Raw genomic sequence first — 13143 nt, forward strand, 5'->3', positions numbered from 1 at the left:
TATTTGCCTTGTGTAAAATACATGCCCATCCATATCTATACTTTCATGTGATTTGACAGTTAATTTGATTGAAATATCAAAAATCTAAAAGGTATGCATTGATACCTAGATGACTCTTTACAGTTGGTTTTATCACTGTAAACTATTCACTTCAAATGCTATTCAAGTTAGAAACATGTATACAATGTTCTATGTAACTTTAGATAGATAGGTCCCTACATTCATGAATGTCAAACATCCAACGTCAAGCCATTTTTATGCCCGTCACATCAGATGCACTATGGTTCTTTGTTGACAACAGCTGACTGTGAGAGAAATATTTTCTGATCCAGCTAGTATTGGCAATAACATTTTTAGGGTTGGGGTGTTTGGACTTTGATGCACACACACACACACATACAGTGCCTTGCGAAAGTACTCTGCCCCCTTGAACTTTGCGACCTTTTGCCACATTTCAGGCTTCAAACATAAAGATATAAAACTGTAATTTTTGGTGAAGAATCAACCACAAGTGGGACACAATCATGAAGTGGAACGAAATTTATTGGATATTTCAAACTTTTTTAACAAATCAAAAACTGAAAAATTGGGCTCTCAGTGCAGCAAACTCTCCAGAAGTTCAGTGAGGATCTCTGAATGATCCAATGTTGACCTAAATGACTAATGATGATAAATAGAATCCACCTGTGTGTAATAATGTCTCCGTATAAATGAACCTGCACTGTGATGGTCTCAGAGGTCCGTTTAAAGCGCAGAGAGCATCATGAAGAACAAGGAACACACCAGGCAGGTCCCAGATACTGTTGTGGAGAAGTTTAAAGCCGGATTTGCATACAAAAAGATTTCCCAAGCTTAAAAACTCCCAAGGAGCACTGTGCAAGTGATAATATTGAAATGGAAGGAGTATAAGACCACTGCAAATCTACCAAGACCTGGCAGTCCCTCTAAACTTTCAGCTCATACAAGGAGAAGACTGATCAGAGATGCAGCCAAGAGCCCCATGATCACTCTGGATGAACTACAGAGATCTACAGCTGAGGTGGAAGACTCTGTCCATAGGACAACAATCAGTCGTATACTGCACAAATCTGGCCTTTATGGAAGAGTGGCAAGGAGAAAGCCATTTCTTAAAGATATCCATAAAAAGTGTTGTGTAAAGTTTGCCACAAGCCACCTGGGAGACACACCAAACATGTGGAAGAAGGTGCTCTGGTCAGATGAAACCAAAATTGAACTTGCAACGATGCAAAACGTTATGTTTGGCGTAAAAGCAACACAGCTCATCTCCCTGATCACACCATCCCCACTGTCAAACATGGTGGTGGCAGCATCATAGTTTGGGCCTGCTTTTCTTCAGCAGGGACAGGGAAGATGGTTAAAATTAATGGGTAGATGGATGGAGCCAAATACAGGACCATTCTGGAAGAAAACCTGATGGAGTCTGCAAAAGACCTGAGCCTGGGACGGAGATTTGTCTTCCAACAAGACAATGATCCAAAACATAAAGCAAAATCTACAATGGAACGTTGCAAAAATAAACATATCCAGGTGTTAGAATGGCCAAGTCAAAGTCCAGGCCTGAATCCAATCGAGAATCTGTGGAAAGAACTGAAAACTGCTGTTCACAAACGCTCTCCATCCAACCTCACTGAGCTCGAGCTGTTCTGCAAGGAGGAATGGGCAAAAATGTCAGCCTCTCGATGTGCAAAACTGATAGAGACATACCCCAAGCGACTTTTGCACACCCAATTTTTCAGTTTTTGATTTGTTAAAAAAAGTTTGAAATATCCAATACATTTTTTTCCACTTCATGATTGTGTCCCACTTGTTGTTGATTCTTCACAAAAAAATTATTTGTTTGTAGCCTGAAATGTGGCAAAAGGTTGCAAAGTTCAAGGGGGCCGAATACTTTCACAAGGCACTGTGTATGTGTATATATATTTTTATTGAAACGATTAAAAAAATCCTGCATGTTAATGTATTGGAATCTTATTTATTATTTTCAAATACAAAAGTGTAGCATACTCAAGTGTATTGTCTGGATGTTTTTATTTATTCTGCAAAAGGAACAAACACCTATTTCTAAACAAGAATAAGTGATGATCTCTAACAGGCACATTTGCTGTAGGCAACGGCATGGTGCTGAATGATTTTGCCACATGCATTTATTAGATTCTGTTCTGTTCTATTTACATTTGTGTGAATACAAGGAGCAATTACACAGTGACTGTGCCTCAGATGCAATCAACTGTGCATCTGTGTTTGTAAAGACGAGCACCAAATGGCCCATACATTTGGGTTCAGTTTCATCAACAAAACCCAGTTATTACAAAGGAACAGTTTCTTCAAGAAAAAAAGTGTGGTTGTCCATGAGAAGAGGGTTTTAATAATATTGCATTTTTTGGCTGTCACATTTCTCATCAGCTCTAAGTTCAATCGGTCAGTATTGAATATGTAATTGTGCATGCTTTTTTCCCTACTATTTCTACATTTAGCTTTCATAAATGTAGAAATGCTTGTTTAAGTTCATCTTTAATACATTAACAATTTAAAGGGTTAGTTCACCCAAATATTCTGTCATTAATTACTCACCCTCATGTTGTTTGACACCCGTAAGACTTCTGTTCATCTTCGGAACACAAATGAAGATATTTTTTTATTGAAATCCGATGGCTCAGACAGGCCTTCATTAGCCCCGTTTCCACCACAGGAACTTTACCCAGGAACCAGGAACTTTGGGTGGTACTCGGTGTGTTTAGACCGCAGGAACATAATCATTTAATTTTTAATCATTCTATCATTTAAACTCATCTATCTCTCATTTAAACTCCTCTATCTCTCATTTAAACTCATCTGTCTCTCATTTAAACTCATCTATCTCATTTAAACTCATCTATCTCTCATTTAAACTCATCTATCTCTCATTTAAACTCATCTATCTCTCATTTAAACTCATCTATCTCTCATTTAAACTCATCTATCTATCATTTAAACTCATCTATCTCTCATTTAAACTCATCTATCTATCATTTAAACTCATCTATCTCTCGTTTAAACTCATCTGTCTCTCATTTAAACTCATCTATCTATCATTTAAACTCATCTATCTATCATTTAAACTCATCTATCTATCATTTAAACTCATCTATCTCTCGTTTAAACTCATCTATCTCTCATTTAAACTCATCTATCTCTCATTTAAACTCATCTATCTCTCATTTAAACTCATCTATCTATCATTTAAACTCATCTATCTCTCATTTAAACTCATCTATCTATCATTTAAACTCATCTATCTCTCATTTAAACTCATCTATCTATCATTTAAACTCATCTATCTCTCATTTAAACTCATCTATCTATCATTTAAACTCATCTATCTCTCGTTTAAACTCATCTGTCTCTCATTTAAACTCATCTATCTATCATTTAAACTCATCTATCTCTCATTTAAACTCCTCTATCTCTCATTTAAACTCATCTATCTCATTTAAACTCATCTATCTCTCATTTAAACTCATCTATCTCTCATTTAAACTCATCTATCTCTCATTTAAACTCATCTATCTCTCATTTAAACTCATCTATCTATCATTTAAACTCATCTATCTTTCATTTAAACTCATCTATCTATCTCTCATTTAAACTCATCTATCTATCATTTAAACTCATCTATCTCTCATTTAAACTCATATTAATATAAACTTATTAAACTATTTCAAACTTTAAACTTATTAAACTCTTTTAAACTTTAAACTTATTAAACTATTTTAAACTTTAAACTTATTAAACTATTTCAAACCTTTTCAAACTTTCTGATCAACTCTCTTCCAAGCCAACTTAAAGTTTGTCATCAAACTTTTTTGTCTAGAAGTAATCCGGTCAGGTCATTTACATGGTGAAATGTTTCGTTTGATCGATTCATGAAAAGGTTTATCCACCTATCTCAAAACGATTAAAATTTCATTCAGTTTGGGCTTTTTTATTACGACTGAGGTGTTAATATGGAGCATTTTCCTTCAGATTGGACTTTTAAACCGATTACAGCTAACGTTGGTTAGTGCTCCATGTAAACGCACCGACAGTAAAAAATTGCACTACATGGCACTTTAAAAACCGGATAGTTTATTTATAGTTCGATTACGGATATTTCACGTCATCTTAAAATGCATATTCGAATATCAAATATAAAGTGACAGCCCTACTGTCCGTCACTTGGAGGATCAGTCGCGCGCAGTCCTACATCACCGGACTAATTTGCCTAATCTTCTCGGAACTTTATCGCGGTCGAAACGCAGACAGCTGCAGGTCTGGGGGGGAGAAAAGTTCCTGTAAAAAAGTTCCTGGTACAAATTGTTCCGGGTAATTTTGGTGGAAACGGGGCTATTGACACCAATGTCATTTCCTCTCTCAAGACCCATAAAAGGCACTAAAGACGTCGTTACAAAGCCCATCTCACTACAGTGACTACAGTGGGCCGATTTCACAACAAAGCTTAGAACGGTTATGAATCAGTGTATCGATTCATGATTTGGATCACGTGTCAAACTGCTGAGATCACGTGACTTTGTCGATCTGAATCATGATTTGATACTCTGATTCATAACGGTTCGAAGCTTTGTTTTGAAATCAGCTCATCCCTATATAAGTCGTTATTTAGGTTTTTTTTGTGCACAAAAACTATTCTCGTCGCTTCATAAAATTATCATAGAGCCACTGTAGTGAGATGGGCTTTGTAACAACATCTTTAGTGCCTTTTATGGGTCTTGAGAGAGGAAATGACATTAGTGTAAATACAGGCCTGTCTGAGCCATCGGATTTAAGGGTCTTAAGGGTGTCGATCGACATGAGGTTAAGTAATTAATGAAAATTTTTATTTTTGGGTGAACTAACCCTTTAAAAACTAAATTTAATAATCATCAAAATCTCAAAATGAATATCCATTTTTTTATTCTGTACATTATAATTTGTGATGCTTAATTTAATTTGTAGCATTTAAATTGTTAAATTTGAAATATTACTTTACATTTATTTAGACAAAATGGAATAGCATTTTAGAAATATCAATTTAGTAACCATAATATGAATATAATTACCGGGCAGTATTTTATTAACAGTGCATGAAGTTTAATAACGAAGATTTGCAATAGTTCTTCTCAAAGTACCCCGCTTAAAGGCGCATCTGCTCATCCACACTTTGTGTTTGTGTGGGCATTATGGTGCTTTAATGGCAGATGTTTTCTTGAGGTCCATGTGGGGCATCAAAGAATCCAACATCTTTGAACATCAAAGATTTTTCTATTTTCTATTTTCTAAGGTCAAAAGTACCTTATACAAACTCTACAGTTTAGCAGTAATTTGCCCTCTTCTCCCATTTAATTCTACTTGATCCTCTTTCTCTCTGCAGTGCCCGTGAGCTGGAGCTGGAGGACAGACAGAGTCGACTGCAACAGGAACTACGAGAACGCATGGCAGTTGATGGTACTTTGTTCCCAAGTATAGGCCTGATCATATTTTAACACCAGCAGAATTATATGCACTACACACCACTGCATCTTGAAGAAATTAGCATAAACGCCTAATATTACCTAATTTGGATGATGCTAAGTTAAAATAATGTAAATTAAAAAGTTTTATCCTTTGCAGTTTTCACAGTAAGTATTATGTTTTTAAGTTTTTATATATATATATCGTCTGCGTTCCTTATGTATGATACGCATGCGCACCCTGAGTTTGAACTGTAATGTCAGTCAGACTGACCCACTTTCATGCAAAATGTAAATACTCACTTGAACTAGTAACATTTTTCAGAGAACTATATAACCACTGTTCTCTAGATCAGTGGCCATAACCTGTAAAATTAACGTTTTGCGCTGCGTACGCACTCAAAGTACATGACAGGGTATGTTAAACGCTAATGCATTCGCTTGACACTTAAAATAAAAAATAAATGATTTTTAGATGCATGTCCATAGAAATGCGTTATTCGGTGCTGTAATTCGACGCGACTGGTGGACCCGACTAATCGTTAGTGAGAATCGTTGATGATGATTTTCATTTTTGATTATTATCGATTTTATCGACTAGTTGTTGCAGCCCTAGTGTGTATATCAGCTTTAATGCACTTAATAACGAAAGCAGTCACATTTCAAAAGTGACAAAAATGAATGTTCAGTAACAAAAAAAGTATGCAAAATGTCAAATTTGCTAAATGTTTAATTTTCTTTTTGGATATTGCGGTAGAAATTCCCCTAGACACCTGACTTAAAGGGATAGGTCACCCAAAAATGAAAATACTGTCATCAATTTCTTTCAATACAGGGTGTCCGTGGAGTTTTAAAAAGTATTAAAAAGTGATAAATCAAATTTGTCAAATTTAAGGCCATTAAAAGTGTTAAATGTGGTCTCAGAGGTATTATTTTTTTCCAAATTAGGTATTATTTTTTCAGACTATCAGGTGTCCTATTCTGATTGAAACTATCTGATTGAAAACGTTCGCGTTAGTTCGTTTAAATATGGGCCTTAGCTTATCTGGGCACATAATCAAAGATCTTTCGTCTCCGTCTCAACGTATGCTTGATTCTGACGTCATATTCAGTGTTCGTTCGGCATCATCTCAGAACACCGCGCGCTCAACAGAAGTGGCTGGCTTAAGTTTTATTTTAGACTTGCTTCAGGGCATATCTTCAACGACTATCCTCATAAGAGCAATCTTAAATGATTTATATAAAGTCTAAAATTAACAAAAAGAGTTGAGAGAATGAGGCGCGATCCATAGACAGTATATATGTCAGTGAGATCCGCGTGGCTGTCTGCTCTTAAAGGGACAGCAGCCAATAAAGCTTCCTGTCTGTAAAGTTAAAGAACAAAGGGAACAGAGAAAAGGACTCACTGCTCTTGACTAAACTTTTGTAGCTTTAATAAAGATTAACTATTTAATTTATAGTTTATGCAGTGCAGACTGCATATAACTTTGATAACTTTATTAAATTTCTGTATATTTCCTAACCTTTAAGACAGGAAGGGCCGGAGTAAGCATGACATTTATTATGGGTTTATGTTAGCATTGTTTTAAGTTTACTTAAATTAAAAACTGTTATATTTTTGAAGCATAATAATAAATGTAAAAAAAAATAAAAAATCAGTAACTGTATTAATATCAGTAATACTGGCCTTCATTCATAAAAAGATGCCATTTAAACAAGTATTTAAAATATACCGTCTTTATGTTGTTTCTACATTAATTTGATTAACTGTGAAATCATTATATTAAAAACGTACAAAAAATTTTTTTTTATTTGCGATTAATCACAGAAAAAAAAATGTGATTAATCTAGTTAAAGTTTTTAATCGATTGACAGCACTAGTTTTTAGTATTTTGTTAAATTCAACAACTTATCACAGTTATAGAAATGTAATATTTGGCTCAGGTTTTGTTGTTGAAAAAAAAAAAAACTAAATAATTGAATTGCTGAATTACCAATTATTAATTGAAATCAAATGTGTATGCAGTAATGCTTCTCCTTAACCAACCTTTTTGAACGTTGAGATCTATTTTACTGTCTGAATGATAACTTATAACAGATTTCCTCCTGGTGTCGATTCTAAATCTATTCTTTTTTGTGTGTTATTTATGTCAAAATCTGTGTAAATAATAGAAAGGTCGCTGATTAACACTTGCAATTCAGTGTCGTGATGGTTTTAAAAAATATTCTGAAGGTAGTAAAAAAGGTATTAAAAAGTAGTAAATTTAACTTAAGGATTGCTGTATATAGTAAATAGTAATAGTAAACTGCAATAGTATGGTAGCTCTCTTTGCTCGGTTACAAACATTCTTCCAAATACCTTCTTTTGTGTTCAGCACAACAAAGAAACTTGTACAGATTTGGAATAACTTGAGGGTGAGTACCGTAAATCTTCTAATATAGGCCCGGGCCTTTATTTTACTCGAGCGCATCGCGCTCCAGGCCTTTATTGGAAGGAGGCCAGAATTAGAGGCAGACCTCAATTTCTATTTGAGCGAATCAAACTACCAGTAGAATTAATAAAAATGAGATTTTGCGTCTATTTCAACCTATAAAATACTAGGTTCATTTATTGAAAACGTACCGTTACCACATTATGGTATGCATACAGAACATTAACAACAAATACCGGTAATTCAGGCTAAATTCCAGTGTAGAAATATGGTAACAAATACGTAGCAAACACAGGCTACCAGAAGTGCATTGTAAACACTTAACCATCCACGGTGATAATTAGGCTATTGATTCATAACATCATGAATCAATCTATCATTGATTGGGCCTATCATCATAGTGGGCGGCCTGTGCCCGTCAGGCCCGTCTGCTGGCTACGCCACTGAACGTTGGTTCTAATAATAGCCTCGGCCGCTATTAGAGACCGGCCTTTATTTACCTTCGGTGAACGCGAGACCGGCCAATGTTGGAGACCCGGAAGCTAATGGAATACAGGCCAATATTAGAGGATTTACGGTAAATACAGAATTCTCACTTTTGGGTGAACTATGCCTTTAAGTTAACATGGGGGATCTCCAGTCAACAAATGTGTCCTCTAGCGCATATCTTAATCTGCTGTCCCCTATGAACACTATCACTTGGGATTAAGAAGTCCAGTGTTTCACTTACCTGCTGCAAAGCATTTGCAGACAATGCCTTTAAATATGCTTTAAGCACAGCCAGGAGGATATCGGACCCATTTCAGAGAGAATCCCACCAACAAAAAGAGTATAAACAGTTTTTATAGAATAGGAGCATGGAAAAGGTGACATGATTCATTACATTATTGTTCTACAATATGATTGGTTTTTCATATGTGTAATTCAGCAAACCCTTGTGTTACTAGGTACAAGATAATCTGGATTTCTTGATTAAACTTTTTTATGACCTTTGTTGCTCAGTCATAAATTTATACTGTATATTAAGACATCCGACTAGGTTCATTTCACCTTTTGTTATATTCAGATAAGATTAACCTTTTGCCCAAGTGTTGGGCACACTAAGCATATAAATGTTAATCCTGAAGGAAAAAGAAATGTTTGTGATATATATATATATATATATATATATATATATATATATATATATATATATATATATATATATATATATATATATATATATATATATATATAATTTTTTTTTTTTTTTTTTTAAACAATGTAGTAAAGCACCCATAAAATGTGAAAATCAGCTGAGAATTGAGCAAAAAGTTGTAACCTGGCTAAGAGGAAGATAGGAATCAAAACTTCAAAACAGCAGTGCCATGCACATATTTTGGAGGGGAAAAAATGTGATGTACTAGAGCAAAACAGACACTATTTTTGGAATTGGTACACTAAAATGAATAAGAAACAAGTATTGAATTTCATTCAGCTATTCATAGTTTTCACGTGTTGTCACACGCTTATAGGGACGCCTACCTGGAGGGCATAACAAGGCTTTCCTCCATTGAGTGCCAGTCATTTTTCTAGGTTTGTAGTCAGTATTAATGCAGTAAGATGGTGATATTAAAATACCAAATTCAATATACACCTTATTGATGTGGCATGCTTTGTACAGGAAAGCAGATGAACACAGAATATTAGTGCAACACGAGAAGTGTTCTTGTGAAGTGTTTTTACCATCAAAACCCATTTCAAAGATAACCCATTGTGTTCATATTCTTGGCTCATCTACTTGTTCATAGTATGGGTCATCAAAAAGTTGTAAATTGAATTTGATATTTTAATATCACTGTTATATTACATTAAGGCACTTTAACGGTGGGTTGCATTAATACAGATTCCATAGCCTGTCGTCGTTTCACCCTCCGTCTGCTGCTTGATCCGCTCTATAACGGTTTTACTGCGTAATAAATCGTTTTTTTAAATGAAGTTGTGCAACAACACGATTTAAAATAAAACCCATTTCAACAAATCATGGATTAGCGTTAAACTTTGCTTAAAGCTACACTGTGTAACTTTTTTAGTTTATTCTTAGCTAAAAACACTTAGTTCTTTCAAAAATATATGTGCTCATTAATGTATATTTACTTCTTTCAAGTTATAAAGTATTCTCGTAAGTTTATAATATGCCATTAAAAATACATACCGGTGAGGGGTTTGAATGCTGGTCGCCATGTTGCCCCTCCATCTTGAAAGTACATTAGACAAAGAGGGACATACCCATAAATTCAAGTTTCGCATTTTAACACTCGATGGCAGTCATGAACGAGGTCGAACTGGAAGCCATGTTAATCTTGGACTAAATCGGCCACCGTAGGAGTTAAAATGAAATCAAAATTATTCCCTGGATGGTCATATACCTTTTCACCACTAGATGGGGGAAAATATCACACAGTGTAGCTTTAATTGAATCCTTATTGGTGCAATTCACCCTTTAGCGTTTTTCACTTTAGCGTTTTAAAAACGTCCCGCTGTTTTTAGTGATTGAAATGCTGCAGCAGGTGCTGTATATGGATTATAAGTGCCCAAAATGTGCATTTTGTTCACATTTTTGTTTTAAGATGGAAATTTGATAGGCTTGTGCTGTAGTTGAATGAAGTTCTTTTGCCCTCCAAGGCTCCGCGACAGTCACGTGACTGAAAACTATGAATAGTGATGCAGGGTTGTTATCTTTAAATGAGCTTAAATCTGTGTTTCACTCTTTACAGACCATCTGAAGACCGAGGAAGAGCTGGCGGAGGAGAAGCAGATTCTGAATGAGATGTTAGAGGTAGTCGAGCAAAGAGATTCTCTCGTGGCACTACTGGAGGAGCAGAGACTTAGGGAGAAAGAGGAGGATAAGGACCTGGAGGCGGTGATGCTCTCCAAGGGATTCGGTCTCAACTGGGCTTAGCATAACAACAGTGAAATGGTTCTGACCGCCAGCGTTTCCCAGTTCCACCGCAGGGAATGTAAAAAATTGCAGGAAGAATCGTTCTGCCTGCCCCCTGTTTTTTTTTTTTTTTTTTTTTGGGCATGTCAACAACGTTTACAAATCCACTCATGAGCACCGTGATGATGTTTACGAGTTCTCCTGGCACGTTTCGTCCCTCGCCAACCAAGGCATTGGTTCCATCCGAGTCGTTCTCTCAGTCAGAATGAGAGAGTGCATACATTTTTTTGAGGGTCTTGAAAAGGGACATATCAATCCTGCTGATGTTGAGGAAGTCTGAGACTAATGATCTTGTTTTTCATAGAATGTCTGGTCAATCAACTGTTACGTTTTCAGTGATGACAGACGTTTGGACTTGATTTCCTATAATGCGTTTTCTACCTTGACTACTGACTGAAAAAGCTCAGCTGTTTCTTTCCAATCGCACTCCTCTCCTGTTTAATACTTTATAGCGCACTGTAAGCGTCCGACCTCCATGCAACAGATGAATGAAGTCTTTAGGTGTGGTTCACATAAGCATCTGATGGACTTCTGTAATTCCCACACCCTCAGCAACCGGCACGTGTGTTTGTAGCATTGACAATTGTAACATTTTCGAATTCGTCAGTAGCCACTTGATATTATAGATATTGGTGTACGCTGGGAGCGAAAAGTTCTCGATGTTACGTACTTCACTGATGTCGGTTTCTATTGTCTCAAGTGGTGTTACCACACATATCCTAAAAACAGTTTACAATCATTTATCAACCATGAATATCTGATACTTGTACTATAGTTTACATAAAGCAGTTGAGTATATATTAGTATATAAACTTCCTCAATGCAGATAGTTCAAAGAATATATATACACACAATATATATTGATATACAATCAAATGCATTTTGTTGGTTGGTCAGTGGTTTCAAGAACAGTTAATGCACCCACAGATTTTCTGACTTTATTTAGTATCAAATCAAATGGAGATGGTGCCCATTTTCGCATTTAATTATCTGCCACCGGTTTGATGTTGTATTTTCCACTTTCTCCAGGTTTGGAGCAACATGCCTTTTTAACTTTTAATGCAACTCTCCTCACATCCACAGAGTTTACTTACGTTTGCAGAGTGTGTTATTTATAATTGTCTTTGTAAATTTTGATATCATATGAAAACGTTCCAGCACTGTCGACCGACACCGGTGCTGATTAACAGCAGGAGCTTGTAGTAATGCTCGATTTGGAACAGGAAACCTCGATATTGCAAAGGAACATGCCTTCTTCCTAAGTGTACATTTCATTTTAGTCACTGTTGAGCTGTATAGATGGGCACAGATTTGTTTTTTTTTTTCCTTCTTCTTTTTGTTTGTTTGACTTGTAAGTACAGATAACTGTGAATGAAAACACATGGTCACCGATAGTTATTTAGACTGTAAAATGTTTGACAGATTTTATGGTATTTATTAACGTGTGAAAAATGTATTATATGTAAAGTAAATCAATCCTAATTTTTAAAAAAATATGTTGGGTCTTGAAAATGCTTTATGTTGCTGATTTGCATATAGTGTTGGATGTATGCAGAGGCAATAAACAATGCAGTTGTTACAAATGAAGACTCATTCTTGTAATTATTTTTATTTATTACAATGCGTGCAGTGGGTTTTTTATTACTGTTTTACACACTTTTGGAAGATGGTATTACTTCAACATCACTTAATGTGCAGGCTTTATTCAAGAACTTTAATATAAAATTTTGGGAAAAGTTGCTGTTGGTATGCTTTTAAAATCTAACCCATTAAGATTTTCTTTTTTTTTTTTCTGTTACATCTATTCATCCATCTTAAAGCATTATAATGTTGGCCTGTATCATTTACTTAAACTTTACCTTAATTAATTTGCTATGCATGTAGGCCTACTGGAGTTTGCTTCAGATAAGTTTGGAGTTTGCTTTTTTTTAAACTTAAGATAAACAATTATCTTAAGATACTTTTAAAATACACAAGAAATACATAAAGGGAAACTCTAGTAAATCATGACTTTTGGAAACGGGGAACGTGCATATGTTGTTTAGCATTATGTAGCACAAAACCCCCCTCCTGGTTTTTTGCACTGCCGTGGAAACATTACTCCGAGACGCAGCTTCCTCTGTCAGACACAATGGTGGTGAGAGACTAATTTGTGTGAATCGGTTCCTTTGAACAAATCATTTAAAAATATGATTCACTTTATTCTAGTATGTTATCACGTGCTTTCTGACATCGATTCGTGGCA

General features: G+C 35.4%; 1 protein-coding gene across 9 annotated transcripts in view; it reads left to right on the forward strand.

The window, feature by feature from the left end:
- The window catches only part of mical3a (microtubule associated monooxygenase, calponin and LIM domain containing 3a), a 117226-nt gene extending 104745 nt beyond the window's left edge, over nucleotides 1–12481 (forward strand). For all 9 annotated transcript variants that reach the window (XM_067420164.1, XM_067420153.1, XM_067420152.1 and 6 more), the window contains 2 exons: nucleotides 5408–5481; nucleotides 10675–12481. In XM_067420164.1, the coding sequence (XP_067276265.1) occupies nucleotides 5408–5481; nucleotides 10675–10859 (259 nt within the window). In that variant the 3' untranslated portion in view covers nucleotides 10860–12481. The remainder of the gene's footprint in view (nucleotides 1–5407; nucleotides 5482–10674) is intronic.
- Nucleotides 12482–13143: the final 662 nt, after the last annotated feature.

The sequence above is a fragment of the Pseudorasbora parva genome, chromosome 16 (genome assembly GCF_024679245.1).
Source record: "Pseudorasbora parva isolate DD20220531a chromosome 16, ASM2467924v1, whole genome shotgun sequence".
NCBI lineage: Eukaryota > Metazoa > Chordata > Actinopteri > Cypriniformes > Gobionidae > Pseudorasbora > Pseudorasbora parva.